Source organism: Hemiscyllium ocellatum, chromosome 15 (assembly GCF_020745735.1).
Source record: "Hemiscyllium ocellatum isolate sHemOce1 chromosome 15, sHemOce1.pat.X.cur, whole genome shotgun sequence".
Classification (NCBI taxonomy): domain Eukaryota; kingdom Metazoa; phylum Chordata; class Chondrichthyes; order Orectolobiformes; family Hemiscylliidae; genus Hemiscyllium; species Hemiscyllium ocellatum.
The window spans coordinates 58087093-58106265 of record NC_083415.1 but is presented as its reverse complement, the minus strand read 5'-3'; the positions used below and the strand labels follow the sequence as shown (position 1 = coordinate 58106265).

At 42.9% G+C, this 19173-nt stretch overlaps 1 protein-coding gene across 1 annotated transcript in view; it reads left to right on the top strand.

Annotated features, from left to right (window-relative positions):
* The first annotated feature begins 287 nt into the window (after positions 1-287).
* LOC132822847 (deoxynucleoside triphosphate triphosphohydrolase SAMHD1-like) overlaps positions 288-19173 on the top strand; it is a 65300-nt gene continuing 46414 nt past the window's right edge. The window contains exons 1-5 of the mRNA XM_060836220.1: positions 288-503; positions 5071-5231; positions 8874-8989; positions 11066-11139; positions 17706-17855. Of these exons, the coding sequence (XP_060692203.1) occupies positions 288-503; positions 5071-5231; positions 8874-8989; positions 11066-11139; positions 17706-17855 (717 nt within the window). The remainder of the gene's footprint in view (positions 504-5070; positions 5232-8873; positions 8990-11065; positions 11140-17705; positions 17856-19173) is intronic.

Sequence of the window (19173 nt, the reverse complement as noted above, 5' to 3'; positions counted from 1 at the left end):
AGCAATGGTCAGGGCTGGGGGCTCATGGGAGAGGTTGTAGGCGGGTAAAACCGCCCTTTAAATTTGTTCAGGTCGTACCCTGCCGACCTCCAACGGGCTGGGCTGTTGTCCCTATAGTTGGGCATGGCCAGTGTGGTAACTTCAGGGGACCTGTCTGGGTCTAGCCACCATTCCGCCATGGCAGAGATATTTAATGGGACTGAGGCTAAGGGTATGCCCCCATCAGAGTGGATAGGGACCCTAGTGCAGATCCAGTAGCAGGTCTGATTAAATCTCTGGGCGTATCCATGGGCCATTTTGAGGAAGTCACGGCGGGTTATGAAATGTGCTGCCCCTTGTGCCTGTTTACCAGCAAGCCACAGTGTGATGGTCAGACAGATCAGGCCGAGCGTGCTGATGGTGATGGCTGCCGTGAGCAGTTGGATCCATCCGCGGTGGTTGGAATGGTGCCTTCCTCTGTGTGGTCCCTGGTCATTGGTTGTGGAGCCCTCTTGCAGCAGGTGGTATGTGTCCAGTCGAGCCATCCTTCCAGTTTCACAGCAGTCCAGGTCGTCGTCAAGATCAGATACAGGCCTTTCCACCTAGGGGAGAGAGAACCTTTTTCTAGTGACTTTATCATGACATAGTCCCCGGTGTGGGCATTGTGGCCTTGACCTGGCCGTGTGTAGCACTAATGCTCCTGCTAAGGGTCTGGACATATTCTAGCAGGGCGTCTTGAGTCAGGAGAAGGGCTGTGTCTGTGGAGAGTTTCTGGGGTCTGGTCGCAGTGGGCATAGGCCGCCCCATAAGTACTTCAATAGGGGTGAACCCAGTTGTACGGTTTGCCTTCACATGTATGGTGTAGAGGGCAAGTGGCAAGGCATCTGGCCAGGTCAGTCCTGTTTCCTGGGTGACTTTTGTCAGTGTGGTCTTCAGGATGCCATTCATTCACTCGACCATGCCTGATGATTGGGGTTGGTAGGGGATGTGGTGTCACTATAGTATCCCTATATCCTCGCTAATGCCAGTCATAAGCCTAGCTGTGAAGTGAGTCCCCCTGTCCATCTCTATGCTACTGGGAACTCCAAATCTGGGTCGACATCCTCTAGGAGGCATGTACCAAAAAAACACCCAGAATTCCCAAGCAGGCTCACAAGCCAAATCAGACAGTCCACGTAGACAAGGGAATACACTTCAAGCTTGCTAACAATGACAGAGACCCACAGATATCTCAACGCCCCAAGCGCAGTTTCGTAACCCAGCAATACCAAAGCCACACAAAGAGCAGGTCAGACAGAGAGCCACCAGCAAGGACATGCTCCCAGAACAAGACTTCAGAGGATGCATTAACACCTACCAGTGTAGAGGAATGGAACTATCGATACTGTCAGGATGTTGCATTGTGTGAAGGAACAGGGCATTCATCCGATAACTGTTTTCCAATTAACATCCTTGTAACTAGATTACTCCATTTCCAGATACATTGTAGTTTCCCCATTTCTTAATCAGCCTTATTGTGCAGCATTATTATAAAACTGCTCTCATCCTCAGCTGATCTACCAGTACAGACTGTCAGTTCTGTGTCAGCCAAGTCAGTTTCTCTTCCAGCGATATCGCTTGCAATAAACTGTCAACTTCACTTCGAGCTGTGTTTTGTGATCTCTAACCTATTGGGCAAATTTCTCCGACAGTTCTTGTCAACTTAATACAGCCAATACCAATTAGTAAGGACTACTAAGTGAGTAAAAATGAGTTCCACTGAGTATTGGTCATGTTTCTCTTTCCTATCATCATTTTCTAGAAGACAATCGATCCGGCTGCCCTCAGGGTGATTCTGCGGATGATTTAGACGTTCAAGAGGGGTAAGTGCAGCAAGGTTAAGTGATGGTGAGTACTCCCTGGGAGCCCAAGGCATGGTGTGATCATCATTATGTGAAGATTGTTGTTTCTATCCAGTGAGCAGCAGGATGTTTCTCCAGAATCACAGGCAATGGACAGTAGGTTGGAAGCCATCATTATATTTGTGCTCACCTGCACATTTGGAAGTAAGTTCATAATTCAGCATATATCAATGGTCATCGTTGCTCCAACAAGGGGTGATATACATTTGGTTGAGTCAGGGCTGGCATCAATGATGAAGAAAGCAATGGGATTTCATCCTTTTATAAATGATAGGTTGGTGGATTATATTAGCAGTGCTAGACAGCATGGATTAATCTGCTTGGTCAGTGGGAACTAGGGCCAGGGATATACAACACTTGTGGTCTTATAGCTACCCATCTCCAAGCAGAAGATGTACGGGAAGCATTTAAGATGGAAACCATGGAGACCAAAGACGAGAGGGGCTTTTGTCATTTGCAGCTCCTCTCTCGAACTTGATAAACCAGAATCAGACTTGAAAAAACCTGAACACTGAGTGTTGCTCAGAGAGAGGAGTTTACTCGTGTTATTTTGGTGTTATGGACCAGATCAAAACCACTCAAAATATATTCAGTAGATAGTCTCGACCTTAAAAGTTCTACTTTAAAGATAAATTTATTGTGTTCCAGATGCAACTGATTGGTCAAAGTACTTAACATTAAGCAAAGTACACTGTATTCATGCTCTATAGTAAAAATACAACAAAGGAAAGAAGAAATTGGAATAACTGAACAGAAAAATAGAACTACTAAACAGTAACTGTAAAATATAAAACTATCCTATAAACACACTCTTGACAAAGGCAATATCAGTAAAGCAGATTGTCTCATGTGCTACTCCAGCAACAAGAAGACAACCCCTGGTTTTTAGCTGTAATTGGGAGAGGAAAAACAGCTTCCACATTCAGCTTGAAGGATCTAACAGCTGCTACTGAAAACTAAAACTAAAATTAAAATTCCTGGTTCTATGGGAGCTTTCCACACCCTTTCAGGCTGCTTCTATTGTTCCAACTGTTTACCCTAGTGGCTCTGAGTAGACTACTCAGAACGTCTCAACCTTTCTTCACAAAACAAAACACCAAGAGAAAATGCACTCTTAAAGCCGTGGTATTGTCACAGTTGCTACTGGGGATATTTGGGATGCATCTTCTCAATGATCAGATTCTTCCCTTATCAGCAAAGAGATGACATTTACATTTTCTGTTTCATTTACTTATCCTTTCCAGAATTCATGGAAAACAATCATCATGTACTGGTGGCATAAATCGTGCTCCAAAGGTAGGAGAACATTTCTGAAGAGGAAATAGATATTCAAAGTTTGTGAGAAGATTTGTAGCTCGGGTGCTTGTTGTTGTGGTTCTGTTCGCCGAGCTGGGAGTTTTTGTGGCAAATATTTCATCCCCTTTCTAGGTGACATCCTCAGTGCTTGGGAGCCACCTGTGAAGCGCTTCTGTGCTGATTCCTCCGGCATTTATACTGGTTTGAATCTGCCGCTTCCGGTTGTCAGTTGCTGTCCGCAGCAGTGGCCGGTATATAGGGTCTAGGTCGATGTGTCTGTTGATAGAATTTGTGGATGAGTGCCATGCCTCTAGGAATTCCCTGGCTGTTCTCTGTTTGGCTTGTCCTATAATAGTGGTGTTGTCCCAATCGAATTCATGTTGTTTCGATTGGGACAATACCACTATTATAGGGCAAGCCAAACAGAGAACAGCCAGGGAATTCCTAGAGGCATGGCACTCATCCACAAATTCTATCAACAGACACATCGACCTAGACCCTATATACCGACCACTGCTGCGGACAGCAACTGACAACCGGAAGCGGCAGATTCAAACCAGTATAAATGCCAGAGGAATCAGCACAGAAGTGCTTCACAGGAGGCTCCCAAGCACTGAAGATGTCACCTAGAAAGGGGACGAAACGTTTGCAACAAAAACTCCCAGCTCGGCGAACAGAACCACAACAACAGGAAATAGATAGTTTAAAGTTATCAATTGTCCATCCTTCTGTCTGGCTTACAACAATCTTGAGGATTTGGAGTCAATTGTGATTCTGTAAAATCAATACAAGATGGAAAAGGAGGTTGGAATGAATTAAAAGATATTTGCACTGAATCATTTTGCTACTGTACTTTGTTGCAGAGAAGAAGTTACCAATAATTTTATGATGTACATTTGCAAATTGTCTGATCTGTGTGATCTGATACACAAGTCAGGTTAAAGTTAAATCCAGTACTGGGGTTTATTTTCACAGTGATCAAAGTGAAGAACAGGGAAGGCAGGTTAGACTCGTACAGAAACTCTTGCAATGTGTGTACTTCTGCAGCTCATGTTTCCATGTTACAAATAGACCACGGAGGCATTGCTGAAGATGGGAAAGAGATTTACAAGGACAATACCCAGGTCTGTGATCCTTCTAGAAAGACTGAAGGATCCAAGGTGCTTTTCTGCAGAAGAGAGAAGCCTGGATCTCTGATAGGGATCTTTAAAAATATGAAGAGGTTCAGCAGAAAAATGTTTTGATTTGTGGGAATTCAGAAATGAAGGATGATAAATAAAATACTAAATATGCCAGCTCGGTGGCTCAGTGGTTATCACTGCTGCCCCCCATCGCCAGGCACCCGGGTTTGATTCCAGCCTCTGGCGACTTCATGGAGTTTGCACATTCTCTCCATGTCTGCATGGGTTTCCTTCTACAAGGTGTGCAGGTTAGGTCAACTGGCCATGCTAAATTGCCCATAGTGTTCAGGGATGTGTAGGTTAGATGCATTAGTCAGGGGTAAATATAAGATTGTACGGGAATGGGTCTGGATGGGTTGCTCCTCGGAGTGTCGGTGTGGACTTGTTGGGCCGAAGGGCCTGTTTCTACACTATGATTCTAAAATATTCAAGAAAAACATTGTTACTCAGAGTGGTGAGGAAAGCTGGAACTTCCAACCACATGGCATCATTAAGGCAAATAGCTTAGATGTATTGAAGAAATGAGAATATTATGAAGAAAAGATTAGGCTGTTCCAATAGGCTGATCTGTAAAGTGTTGACATCCAGATATGGCCTGGGGGCCAGTTTTTCTCTAATAACCTGAAGGTAGCTCAATATGAGATGTAATACACATGTCCGTGTTTAAAGCTCTGTCATGTAATGTAATGAGTCATCTTTCCGTTTTTCTGTAGATTTTCAATGACCCGATCCATGGACACATTGAGATGCATCCACTCCTCGTCCGGATCATTGACACTCCACAGATGCAGCGGCTCCGGTTCATCAAACAGCTTGGCGGGGCATACTTTGTGTTTCCGGGAGCCTCCCACAACAGATTTGAGCACTCCATCGGGTAAGGATCCGGGATAGAATTCCAAATATGACAGCAGATTTACATTACTTCTCCTTTATTATTTATTTTCCCAATAATTCTTTCTCCACGGTTGTTAGTGAGCCATCAATCCCTTGTTCTTAGAGCAAAGAGCTAACCAGGTGATTGCGGTTATAGTAAGTCCTCGTTTAAAGTTGCCTCAATTTATGTTGATTCCCTTTAAAATCTAAGTTATTGGGATCTGTTATCGTGCTGAAAGTTGCAAGATATGATTAGTGCGACTCGCCACTGGAGCCATTTTGAAGTGGCTTCCCCTGCTGTCTACCTCTCCACTTCAGTCTGCTCTCTATATTGAGGCAAAAGTAAGGACTGCAGATGCTGGAAACCAGCGTCTAGATTACAGTGGTGCGGGAAAAGCACAGCAGGTCGGGCAGCATCCAAGGAGCAGGAAAATCGACATATCGACGTTTCGGGCAAAAGCCCTTCATCAGGACTGAAGGCAGGGAGCCTCCAGGGTGGAGTGATAAAATATCTGCTCTCTATATCTTATCTTTCAATATGTGGCCACTCCTGGTGCCCAAGACTCTGCATCAACCCCTAAGAGTGGAGCCCAAAGTGTTGCTGCCTGAGGTCTGCTTAAGAAAACCTTTACTCACCAGAACCAGGCGGCCTGCTTGAGCCATAACCTGTTTCTGGGCCATCTCAGAGCTGCAGCCACAAGAGACCATGGTGCACCATCTTGCTGGCTGCCTCTGCCTTCAGGTAAATTTTGGGGCCTGTGATAAATGGACAGCAATAATCATGAGTGTTTTTGATTGCAATTAGCTCCACTTCTCCCGAACACTGCATGCAGGAGAACAGCATTCATTAAGAAGAACATTCCTGAAGTTTCAGACAAAATTCAGCAAACCTTAGGGTATTGTATAAGACCATCAGAAATAAATTTTAATCCAGGGACGAGATACATCACAAATGAAAAGGGCAGAAAGAATAGAAAGTTTGGGTAAGGACGTAAGTCGTAATGGACAATGGTAATTTTACACCACAGCAACTAATCTGTTATGGTGCATTCCTCAAGATTAATTGACACTGATTACATGCTTACAGAATCTGAACCAATTGCAACTCACTTTTGGAATATTGCATGCAATTCTTGTCTCTTTCCTATCAGAAGGATGTTGTGAAACTTGAAAGGGTTCAGAAAAGATTTACAAGGATGTTGCCAGGGCTGGAGGATTTGAGCTATAGGGAGAGGCTGAACAGGCTGGGGCTGTTTTCTTTGGAACATCGGAGGCTGAGGGGTGACCTTATAGAGGTTTATAAAATCATGAGGGGCATGGATAAGGTAAATATACAAGGTCTTTTCCCTGAGGTGGGAGAGTCCAGAACTAGAGGACATAGGTTTAAGGTGAGAGGTGAAAGATATAAAAGAGACCTAAGGGGCAACAGTTTCACGCAGAGGGTGGTACGTGTATGGAATGAGCTGCCAGAGGAAATGGTGGAGGCTGGTACAATTGCAACATTTAAAAGGCATCTGGTTGGGTATATGAATGGGAAGGGTTTGGAGGGTGCTGGCAGATGGGACTAGATTGGTTTGGGATATCTGATCGACATGGACAAGTTGGACCAAAGGGTCTGTTTCTGTGCTGTACATCTCTACGACTCTATAAGTTAAAGGAGATAATGAAGCACCAGGCATTTGACATATGCTTTGAAAATAGAACAATACAGAACAGTCCAGGCCCTTTGACCCTCGATGTAATGCCGGCCTTTTATCCTACTATAAGATCAAACTAACTTACATACCCTTCGTTGTACTATCATCCATGTGCCTACCCAACAGTAACTTAATTGCCCCTAACGTATCTGACTCTACTACCACCACTGGCAGTGCATTTCACTCATCCACCACTCTCAGTGTAAATACATTAATTAAATACAGTTTCCCTTTCACAAAGCCATGTTGGCTGTGCCAAGTTCTAATTATCCTTCAAAGCCCTTTCACGACGACAGATGCTGTTTCCTGCTTTCTGCCTCCCTCCTTATTTCACTAAAGGTTAAATCTATTTATTTACACCATTCGCTAGGACCCTTCCATAATCTAAGGAACTTTGGAAGATTATAACAATGCATCTACTATCTGTGCCAGACTGTAGGATGCAGGCCTTCTAGCGTAAAGAACTTGACAGCTTTTGGGTTCAATAGTATGCTAGCAATTTTTCCCTAGTGATTGTTGTAAGTCATGGGGCCAAGGCAGCAGCTCCTGGACTGCAGCGTCATGGAGAGGTGGGCAAAGCAACAGAGAGGAGAAGCTATTTGCAGAGGGGGAGGGACGACTTCCAATAGGAGACCTTACCCACTCCTCGCCCCTCCACCTCAGGAGCAGTGGTTGCAATGGCTTCTCTGAGACGTTGGTGACTAAGATGTGCCATTATCTCAAACTGGATGGACCTGCTACCCTACAGCAGGGCAAGAGAAGCAGACCCAGTGGCCATCAAAATCTCCACGGCTGTCAACTTCTCCATGATGTTTCTGGTATCAAAACATTTCTCAGTTTAATGTGCAGCTCTGTATCTGGAAGGTCACTAAGGCATTGTGGTCAGTGCCTCCATTCTAAGAAGACTGTGAGATTCTCAATAATGCAGAGAACCGTTGAATGTAAGCATGTGATTCTGCAAATGCTGTATCACAAAGTGGAGCTCTAACGATACCACAGAGGGATTCTTTAACTTTGAAATGATTTCAGACATGCCAAATATGTGGAATGCTTAATTAGAAATGAAAATTCTTCTCCCTGAAATTTCACAAATGCGTGGATACCATTTTGTGATTTTGTTTCTATAATGCAATAATAGCAAATCTAGGCCTACACTTAATGTCTTAAAAAAATCATAACCCCTTTCAGTTTAGATGTACTGTTTCACATGCAGTCTGCTTTTCAAGATGACTCTATCATAGCTAGTATTACATTCATTGTCCTTTATTTGTTAAAGAAAGACTTGCATTCATAGATAATTTCATCCACCTGTTCAGAAATGTTATTACACACCTCTGAAGCTGGTGGGACTTGAACCCAGGCTTAGGGGTAAGGGCACTATTGCTGCACCACAAAAGCTCATCGTTCTCCACCTCAGGATATTCCAATTTGCTTTTCACTTCAAAAATACTTATGACTTCTGTCACAGCCCATTTACACATAACCTCTCTCAAATAGAACTGGAGCAATCTGTTTTTTATAATGGTTGATGGTTAAGTATTGCCCAGGAAACTGGGAGACCTCCTAACTCTTTGAAATACTGCTGTAAAACCTGTTATATCTGGCAGATAGGTCCTTGACTGAATATGATGGCACTTCTGACAGGGCAGTGCTGCACTAAAATGCCAGCCAAGGTCTTTGCCTTTTGGTCTCTGAATTGAGATTTAAACACACAACTTCTGACTCCATAGCGAAAGTGTTGCCAATCAAATTACAGAGGAGTAATTAAAACATGCATATTGTTAATTAATTTCCTTAATTGCTCGTGTGAAAATTATTGTGTGCAGGAAATTGAAACAGCTGATTTTCATAGGAAAATCAATTGGTATTTATTGATTAGAAACTCTGACAGTTAAAGTTTAAAGAACTGTGTAACTTTGTTAAATTGCTCTTTTCTCATCCTTCAGTGTGGCATATCTGGCAGGCCAGTTGATTAAAGCTCTCGCTGAGCGACAACCAGATCTTGATATAAGCCAGAGAGACATTCTGTGTGTGAAGGTAGCTGGACTCTGCCATGATCTGGGTGGGTAAACAAATCTGTAAGAGCTGGTAGAACAGAATCCTATTTTTGTTAACAAGTTATAATGATTCTTTACTTAAAATCATTAGCCAAACTGATTAAAATTCTGTTTATCCCAGCCTTCAATATACTTAAGAGCCTCAACAGCTCTCTCCAGTAAAGAATATTACAGAATCATTACGCTTCAAGAGAAAAAATTCCTCCTCATCTCTGTCTTAAATGTGTGGCTCCATATGCTGAGAATATGTCCTCTGGTCCTAGATTCTCCCACGGGGAGAAACAACCTTTCTGCATCTACAGAGACCCCTTGTAAAATCCCTAAGAATCCTGTATGTTCAATAAGATTGTGTGACATTTTTGTAAAATCCAATCAGCAAAGGCTTAACCTACTCCGCTTCTGCTCATAAGACAGTTCTTTCAGCTGTGGTCCAACTAGAGCCTAGTATAGTTTTAGCAAGGCATCCCTAGTTTTAACTCAATTTCCTTCGAAATAAAGGCCACCATTCAATTTGCATTGCCTATCCCCAATTGAGGAGAAAGTGAGGTCTGCAGATGCTGGAGATCAGAGCTGAAAATGTGTTGCTGGAAAAGCGCTTTTCCAGCAACACATTTTCAGCCCTATCCCCAGTTGAACTTGGATGCTAGCTTTTTGTGATTCATGCAAATCCTGTGTTCCAAAGCTTTCTCCAGTTATCCCTCATTTAAATAATATTCACTCCTGTATTCTTCCTGTCATAGTCATAACTTCACATTTCCCTACACTATATTCCATCAAGTTTTTGCCCACTCGCTTAATCTTTCTAGATGCCTCTGCAGAATCTCTATCCCATCTTCTTCGCTTGCCTTCCCAGCTATTTTTGGGTCATCCAAAAACTTGGCTATTGTTCATTCACTTTTCTCATCCAAGACATAAAAATATAAAATAAATAACTGTGGTCCCTGCACTAGTTAAAGGTTGCCATCCTGAAAATACCTCCTTATCCCAACTGGCTTCTATTCGGTAGCCAATCCTCGACTCACATTAACATACTACCTCAAATATCAGGGGTTCTTATCTTTTTATGTAGCCTAATGTGTGCTAGTTTATCAAACAACTTCTAAAAATCCAAAAATATTGCGTCACTGCTTCCCTTTCATCTATCCTGTTTGTTACCTCCTCAAAGAATTCTAGTCAGACAAGATTTCCCCTTCATAACACAATGCTGACTCTGTTTAATCACATTATGTATTGCTAAATGCATTGCTGTTACATCCTTTATAGTAGGTTCTAACATATTCCTAATAACAGACGTTAAGATAACTGGCTTATAGTTACTTTCTCTTGTCTCCTTTTTTAAAGTAAATCCTCTGAGACTCTGAAGGATTCTTGGAAGATTACTATTTGTGCATCCACTATCTCTGTAGCAACTTCCTTTAATATCATAGGCTGTATCTCATCTGGTCCAGGGGACTTATCATCCTTTTTAGAATCCCTACAGTGTGGAAACAGGCCCTTCAGCCAGCACATCCACACCAACCCCCCGAAGAGTAACACACCCAGACCCATTCCCCTATTACTCCACATTTCCCCCAACTAGTGCACTTAACCTACACTTCCCTGAACACTGTGGGCAATTTAGCATGGCCAATTTAGCATGGCCAATCCACCTAACATCTATGACCCCCATTACTTTCCCTTGTATTTTTTTTCTAGTGATAGTTATTGTGCTTATTGCCTCTTCTCCTTATTGATACTGGAATGCTGTTTGAATTGAGAAGCAACTTTTATGAACATTCTGCTTGGTTGTTAACAAAAAACACAATTTATGCTGCATTTCACAGCAGTAGCTGCTGTTCCTCCTCACTGCAGTAATTCCTTTGTTGCTCTATTCACCTGTGTCTCTAAAACAAACACTCCCTTTACGGAGTTACCGTGCCAAGGCATGAATTTTCAATGGGTTTCTATTTTGTTTCCTTTCCTATGTGACGCATTACATAGACCTGCAGAATGTCTCTCTTTAAAGTTAGATGAGTTACCACAATTAAACTACACCTGTTGATGTGAACAGTAGGTATAACACATCGTCTTTGTTTCCCCAGGTCATGGCCCATTTTCACATCTGTTTGATCAAAAATTTATCCCTAAAGCTCGAGGAAATGATTTTGGCTGGAAGGTAATAACTGCAGTGTCTGAGTAACGCTGAGCGATACTAGAAACAATGAAGTCAACTGGAAGTTATTATCAAATTAACAGGAGTAAAAAGTGAGGTCTGCAGATGCTGGAGATCAGAGCTGAAAATGTGTTGCTGGTTAAAGCGCAGCAGGTCAGGCAGCATCCAAGGAACAGGAAATTCGACGTTTCAGGCACATGAAGGACTTGTGCCCGAAATGTCGAATTTCCTGTTCCTTGGATGCTGCCTGACCTGCTGCGCTTTAACCAGCAATACATTTTCAGCTCAAATTACCAGGAGACTATCTTCAAGCATGTACCTGTGAGAACTAAATTACCTAACCCTAACAGAAACAGAGGAACCGGAGTAGGTATTCAGCATGTGGTATGGTGGCTCAGTGGTTAGCACTGCTGCCTCACAGCACCAGGGTTCCAGGTTCGATTCCAACCTCGGGTGACTGTCTGTGTGACGTTTGCACATTCTCCCCATGTCTGCATGTGTATCCTCTGGGTGCTCCAGTTTCCTCCCACATCCAAAAATGTGCAGATCAGGTGAGTTAGCCATGCTAAATTGCCCATAGTGTTAGGTGCATTAGTCAGAGGGAAATAGGTCTGGGTGGGTTACTCACCCATGGAGGGTTGGTATGGACTGGTTGGACCAAAGGGCCTGTTCCCACACTGTAGAGAATCCAATCTAATCTGATGTAGAGCTTGCTCTACCATTCAACTAGATCATGGCTGATCATTCACTTTCCTGTATGATTTCCTTGGCCTTAGTTTCCAGAAATCCATTCACTTCCACCATGGACTTTTACAGCTCCTTACAGCAGAAAATTCAAAAGATTTAGCATGTTCTGAGTAAAGAAATTCCTCTTCATTTCAGTCTTAAATTGCTTATGTCATATCCTGAGATTATGACTGGTTTAAAACTTGGGTTGGGTAACATCTACGTCTACCCTGTCAAATCCTGAAAGAAGTTTGTCTGCTTCAATGATGTGACCCTGAACTCTTTGAAAGTTTAAGGAATATGGACTCAGTCCTCAATCTCTCCAACTAAAACGGTCCCACCTTCCCAGGGATTACTTTGGTGAACCTCCAGTGCACACCTTCATGGCAAGTAAGCCCTCCATTAAGAATGAGACCAAAATTGTACATTTTACACTACGTGAGGTGTCCTCAAGGCTCTGTACAACTGCAGCAAGACGTCTTTACTTCTGTATTCAAACCACCTTGAACGAAGGCCAAGTTACCAGTTGCTTTTCTAATTACTTCCACCTTTCTGGTTTTCTACCAAAGTGAATAACTTAACACATTATTTTCCATCTGCCATGTTTTAGTCTATTTACTTAGCCTGTTCAAGTCCTCTCAATGCCTCCTTGCATCTACTTCGCAACTTAAGTTCCTGCCAAGTTGGGCACATCACCAAAATATGGAACATTACAGTTAAACCCATATCCGAACCACTAACATAGATTGTGAGCAACTGTGGACCTAGCACTAATCACTTTAGTACTTCACTAGCAGCAGCCTGTCACCCTGAGAATGATCTGTTTATTGATGTTCTGTGCATTTATCTGTTAACCAGTTCTCAATTCATGTGAGTATAATTCCCCAATCCCATGCCCTTTATTTTGTTCACTAAGTCCTGCATGGAATCTTACCAAAAGCGTTCTGAACATCTAAATACACCACACCAGTTGTCCTTTATTAATGCAGCAAGCAAAAGCCTCAAAAAGACTCCAAACAATTTTACCAAACAAGATTTCCATTTCATTAACGGGTGTGCACTCTAACCAATTTTACAATTGTTTTCTAAGGGTCTCGTGAGCAAAGCCATTATAATAGATTCCAATATTTTCCGTATTGATTTCAATTTGATAGTTTGTGATTCATCATTCTCCCTATACCTCCTTTCTTAAATTCTCATCAAATATTGGCTGTCTTTCAATCAACCAAAACTTTTCTAGAATCTATAGAATTTTGAACAATAACCATCAATGAATCAATGCATCCATCCCTTGTCTAACCTCCTCCTTCAACGCTTTGGGCTGAAGCTCATCTGGACCAGAGAATTTGTCAAGCTTCAATTTGATTAACTTTTCAAGTACTACTTTTTTATTATTACTCATCATTCATAATTCCACAAAACCCTTTGTCAGATGATGTTTCTGGGAGATTTTTTTCATCTTCTTCTGTGAAGGTAGAGGCAAAGCGATTATTTAATTTCTCCACCATTTCTTGTTCTCTGCTATACATTGTCCTGTCCCAACTGCAACAGGCCTACGTTTGTCCTAGGTGATTATTTTCCTTTTTACATATTCAATAAAGCTTTTACACTTTGATGTTTCTGGCTAGTTTACATTTATATATTCTCTTTTCTCTTTCCTAATGAGTTTCTTGGACCTCCTTTCCTCAGTTTTTAATTGTTTCCAATCCTTAGGCTTACCACTTTTTTGGCATTCAGGCATCCTTATAAGCTACTGATCTAATGCAGTATTAAATTCTTTCATTCATCATGGTTGATTTGACCTTTTCCTTCTGATTGAGGTTGTTCCTCAGAGGAATGTTCACCCATTACATAGGAACCTCGATTATCAACTTTTCGAATTTTGGATTATTCGAAGAAGATCTCAAGGTCCCGATAGAAACATTACATCAAAGAGGTGTTACCAACACTGATTGAGTCTTTTGTTTACAGTGATTAAAAGTGAATTCGGCTTATTGAAATGCTGTCGAGAGCAGTCCTGGACATCGATGGGAGCCCAGGCACCATCTCCAAATGACTGACCTCCCACGCCCCCACTCTCTCTCTCTCACCCTCCCACACTTTCCCTGGAGTTCTACACAGGGATTCCCCCCTTCCCCGGATAATCTCTCCAACGTTGTCCTGTACAGGGCAGAGTGGGAACTTGCCAAAAAGTTGCAGTAAAAAGTGTGTTTGACTGTGGTTGTGCATGCTATTTTGAGACTCGCCCAGCTCCCCCCCACCCCCCCAACCACAACCCCCCCAACCACCACCCCACTCCCAAAGGTAGCAGCAATCTTGCTGTTGGTTTCCAGGACAGCTACCGTCTCCATTCCGTTACTTTATTTTGTTCTGGATTCCCAGTGGAGAGAAGAGATAAGAAGCATCTGGCTGCTTCATTCCATCCACTGGCTGGAAATGTGGAGAGTTGAAAGCACACAGCAGGGACTAGATGCCGCAGTGTGCTGCTGCCTATTCTACTGAACAGGGAGCGGACTTAGCAAGTGCTCACTCTGTCAATCCCATTGAAGTGAAGCAGCAGCAGGGAGAGACATCAGCAATATGTGTCTGTTCAGAAATACATTCTGATACAGAGAAAGGGAGCAAGGCAGCAAGAGCAAGGAAAAAGGAATTTTCAGAAGACTCCGAGTCCCAAAGGAGAGGCATTGGATCAGTTATCCAAATAATCAATTATCCAGGCAAAATGCTGCCTGCCCATCTCATTCGGATAATCGAGGTTCCTCTGTATAGACTATGTAGTATTTATTTAAATACGAGCCATTGTCTGTGTACCATTAAATTCTCGAGTGCATTTTCTCAAAGGCTCCACTACAGCAAGGTTAATAAATAGGCCTTTCTCATCTTCCAGCTCTTAATCCTCAAAATTGCCTGAGCCTTAGTTGACTCTTGATGTCCTGCTCCAGAAATCTGACTTGTAAGCAGAAATCCAGAAATTCATTGTCCACGATATTCATGCTAATCAACTCACTCTGTGCTCAAATTGAAATTGCTGATCATTAATGTATTGCCTTTATTACATACATCCCTTACTGTCCTGATCTATATCTTGTCTAACAATGCCACTATAGTTTGATCACCTAGGAACAACTCCCGTCAAAGTCTGCTGCCTCTTGTTGTTTCTTAGTTCCATCGTGACAATAAAACCTGAATCTAAATGTAAATTGAGATTAACTCTTCATCTTAAACCTTCACTCCAAGATCTTCTGTTACTAATGTACTGATTCTGTCCCTTATTATGAATGCTGGCCTACCTACTTTTCCTTTTTGCCCATTTCTCCTAAATTTTGAATATCCTTGGATATTCACTTCTCAATCTTTCTCAGCCTCCAGCCACATAAGGTGTTTAGAGAGGCAAGGTTACGACTGCACAGGAGGTGCACAGAAGCAAGGTCAGTATTGGATTTGAAATTAGAGAGGTCCATTTGGCAGTGTGGTACAGCGGGGAAGAAGCTGCTCTTGATCCTGTTGATATGTCTGTTTAGGCTTTATATCTTCTGCCTGAGGGAATAGGTTAGAGGAGAGTATAGCGGGGTGGGTGAGGAGTCTTTGATGATGTTGGCTGCCTCTCCCCAGCAACGGGAAGTGTAGGTGGAGTCCATGGATGGGATGGCATGCTTGCATGATGGTTTAGGCCATGTTCACAACCTTCTGTAGTTTCTTACAACCCTGGGCAGAGCAGTTGCCATACCAAGCCGTGATGCACCCAAATAGAATGCTTTCTTCAATGCAACCGCAAAAGGAGGTGAGATTCCATATGGACATGGCAAATTTCCTAAGTCTCCTGAGGAAGAAGAGGCATTGTTGTGCCTTCTTGTCCAATGCATCTTTGTGGGAGGATGAAGACATTTTGCTGATTATCATCACTCCAAGAAACGTGACGCTCTCAAATTCTCCACCTCAGTTCCATTGATGTAGATAGGGACATGTCCTCCTCCTTTCTTCCTGAAGTTAATGATCAATTCTTTTGTTCTGCTGACATTAAGGGAGAAGATATCAAAGATCCCATGCTTCTATTTTGAAGATCAAGGAATTCATCCCTGGTTTCCAGCCAATATTTATTCTCATTCAACTTCGCAAAACAACAATTGGATTGATCTGGTTCTTATCAGATGGCTGATTGTAGGACCTGCTGTGCATACATTGGCTGCCACATTTCCTGAATTACATGTGTGACTGCACTTCAAAAGTAACCATTGGCTGCAAAGTATTTTGTAACATTCTGAGGTTATGAAAGGCCCCATATAAATGTGATTCTGATTTTCTTTTTTTTTAATTTTGTTGTCACATGTACTCAAGTATACATTCCTGATGAAGGGCTTATGCCCGAAATGTTGACTCTTCTGCTCCTGGGATGTTGCCTGACCTGCTGTGCTGTTCCAGCACCACACTTTTCAACTCTGACCTGCAGTCCTCTCTCTCTCAAGGACAGAGGTGCAGGACTACAATGAAAAATATATAATATTGCCACACGTGGCACCATCCTGGATACCAAGACACTCAGGCACAAAAAGCTTAGGTACAAAGTAGTAAGAGAAGCAAGAATTAAAAATTTAAGCATTACTTCATCGATAGTAGAAAGGTAACGAAATAAGGTAATAGTTAATATTGAAATCTTTTGTAGTTTTAAACTAAAAATAAGTTAAAAGTTCAATAGTCTTTGAGTCCTCCTGTTATCTTGCTCTCTGGGAGACCTCAGCTGTCTGTTCTTGACACCACCACCAGAGATACCGTCGCTTCAGCTGGAACTGCTGTCTCTCCAAACTCCCCAGTGCCTCGGGAACATGCTTGGGCAGAATCCACAGACCTGCTGAGCCGAGACACTGTCACAAGCTGCCGAGGGACCATGCTAGGATTCACCATGAGCTGCCGAGGGACCAGGCTGAGACACCAACATGAGCCACCGAGGGACCAGGCTGGGATTCACCACGAACCGCCGAGGGACTGGGCTGAGACATGATCACTAGCCACCGAGGACCATGCCAGGATTCACCATGAGCTGCCGAGGGACCAGGCTGAGACACAACCACAAGCTGCCGAGGGACCAGGCTGAGACATCACCACAAGCTGCCGAGGGACGAGGCTGAGATTCACCACGAGCTGCCGAGGGACCAGGCTGAGACATCACCATGAGCTGCCGAGGGACCATGACAGGATTCACCATGAGCTGCCGAGGGACCAGACTGAGACATCACCATGAGCTGCCGAGGGACCAGGCTGAGATACCGCCATGAGCTGCCGAGGGACCAGGCTGAGATTCACCACGAGCTGCCGAGGGACCAGACTGAGATACCGCCATGGGGGAGGTGAGCAACAAGAGGGGAGAAGCACGAATAAGGGGAGAAAAGAGAGAAGGAAACAGAAAATAAACTGAAGGAGCAAAAGAGCTCTGATTGGAATGTCCTACTCTGCCGCCATCTTGACCGGAAGGCTTTCCTTCCTGAAGTATATTTTTTGTTTGTCCAGTTGTCCTCTCCCAGTTATTTTGCAAATTCTGTCCTTTTTCTGCTGGTTTTCTCCCCTCCCTCCTGGTTAAGCTTCCTGAGACAGATCCATTGCCTGAGGAATGATGATGATGGTCCAATAGTCCTTTGTGCCTGCAAGTTTCACTATTAGGAAACCAAATCCTGAACGTCACCAGAAGGATTTGGAAAAGCCCAGGGAGCTGGGGATCCCTAAATTGATAACCTGGAATAGGGTTTTCACTCTAAGTCTCTGCATCTTAACATGCTTGAGTGTGATACTATAGATTTCATTTGTTCTTCATCTGCATTGAATGATGACTCAATCTTTGTTCTTGTACAAAGCACGAAGAAGGTTCAAGGGCCATGTTTGACCACATGATCAAGACCAATAAGCTGGAGGGTATTTTCCAGGACTATGGCCTTGTGTTACCAAAAGACCTTGACTTCATCAAAGAACAGATCGCGGGACCTGAAAAGTCCAATAAAAATCCAGTAAGTGTTGATGCTCAGCTATTGGGAAGGAAGCTGCTTTAAAAATAATAATGCACACTTTTTTTGTTTTTATACACTGACTATACTGCAGACATTCTATTAACAAATTAGTGGAAAGGCCCAATGATAAAATTCAATTGATGGAACCGGGGTACATGGGACTGGAAGGCAATGGGTTCAGTTTGTGTTCTGTGCTGGATTGGATGATCAGTAACGGGGAGTGAAATGACCAATAATTTGGAACTGGGAGTTCAAATTCCACTGTGAGAGTTTAGTAACATTTTTTGAAAAGTCTATAAATTAGAAAAAAAACAGAAAATGAGACTGGGAAGTCATTGAAATGTTTTACAAACTTAACTGATTCATTCATGTCCTTGAAGAAAGTGAAACTTTTGTTCCTTGGTGGGTCTAAACCTACATGTGACTTGAGTCCCACAGTAACTCAAAGGCTCTGAGCTGTCCTTTGAAATGTCTTAGCAGGTTAATTGTTTGGATGAAATCTGCATTCACAGCAAAGAATTTGGGGAACTCGGAACCACTTTGCCATAATTTGCACTTTCCAGGAATTCATGTAAAAATGTTTTTGGTTGGGGCAGTAGACCTCTGCAGCTGTGGGAATGAAAGGATTTAAAAGGGACCTAAGGGGCAACCTTTTGATGCAGGGGGTGGTGCGTATATGGAATGAGCTGCCAGAGGATGTAGTGGAGGCTGGTACATCTTCTTGGGTATATAAATAGGAAGGATCTAGAGGGATATAGGCCAAATTTGTCAAATTCAAGTTGCACTTTGCTGTCAATGATTCTTGATTGAAAGAATTCATGTGTGACATCAGCAAAAACATGGGATTTTGTCTGAAGCCTTCCACGGTTCATTAGTAAAATATGTATTAGTAAAACATTACTAAAACTGGAAGACCAAGGTATTGCAATAGAATTTTACAGATGAGTGTCCGTGTCACCAGTACATCATCACCCCATTAATCGGAAGAAAACTCAGTGCTGCAACAACTGGTATTCAATCATAATGATCTCCAGGTGACCCTGAGGGGAGAGTTGGATTTTTGCCCTTTATTGGGCATTAATAGAGTCATAGAGATGAACAACACAGAAACAGATCTTTCAGTCCAAATCATCCATGCCAAACTGATCTAGTCCCATTTGCCAGCATTTGGCTCATATCCCTCCAGACCCTTCCTATTCATATACACAAGAAGATGTACCACCTCCACTGCATCCTCTGGCAGCTCATTCTGTACACGCACCACCCTCTGCATCAAAAGTTTGCCCCTTAGGTCCCTTTTAAATCTTTCCCTTCTCAT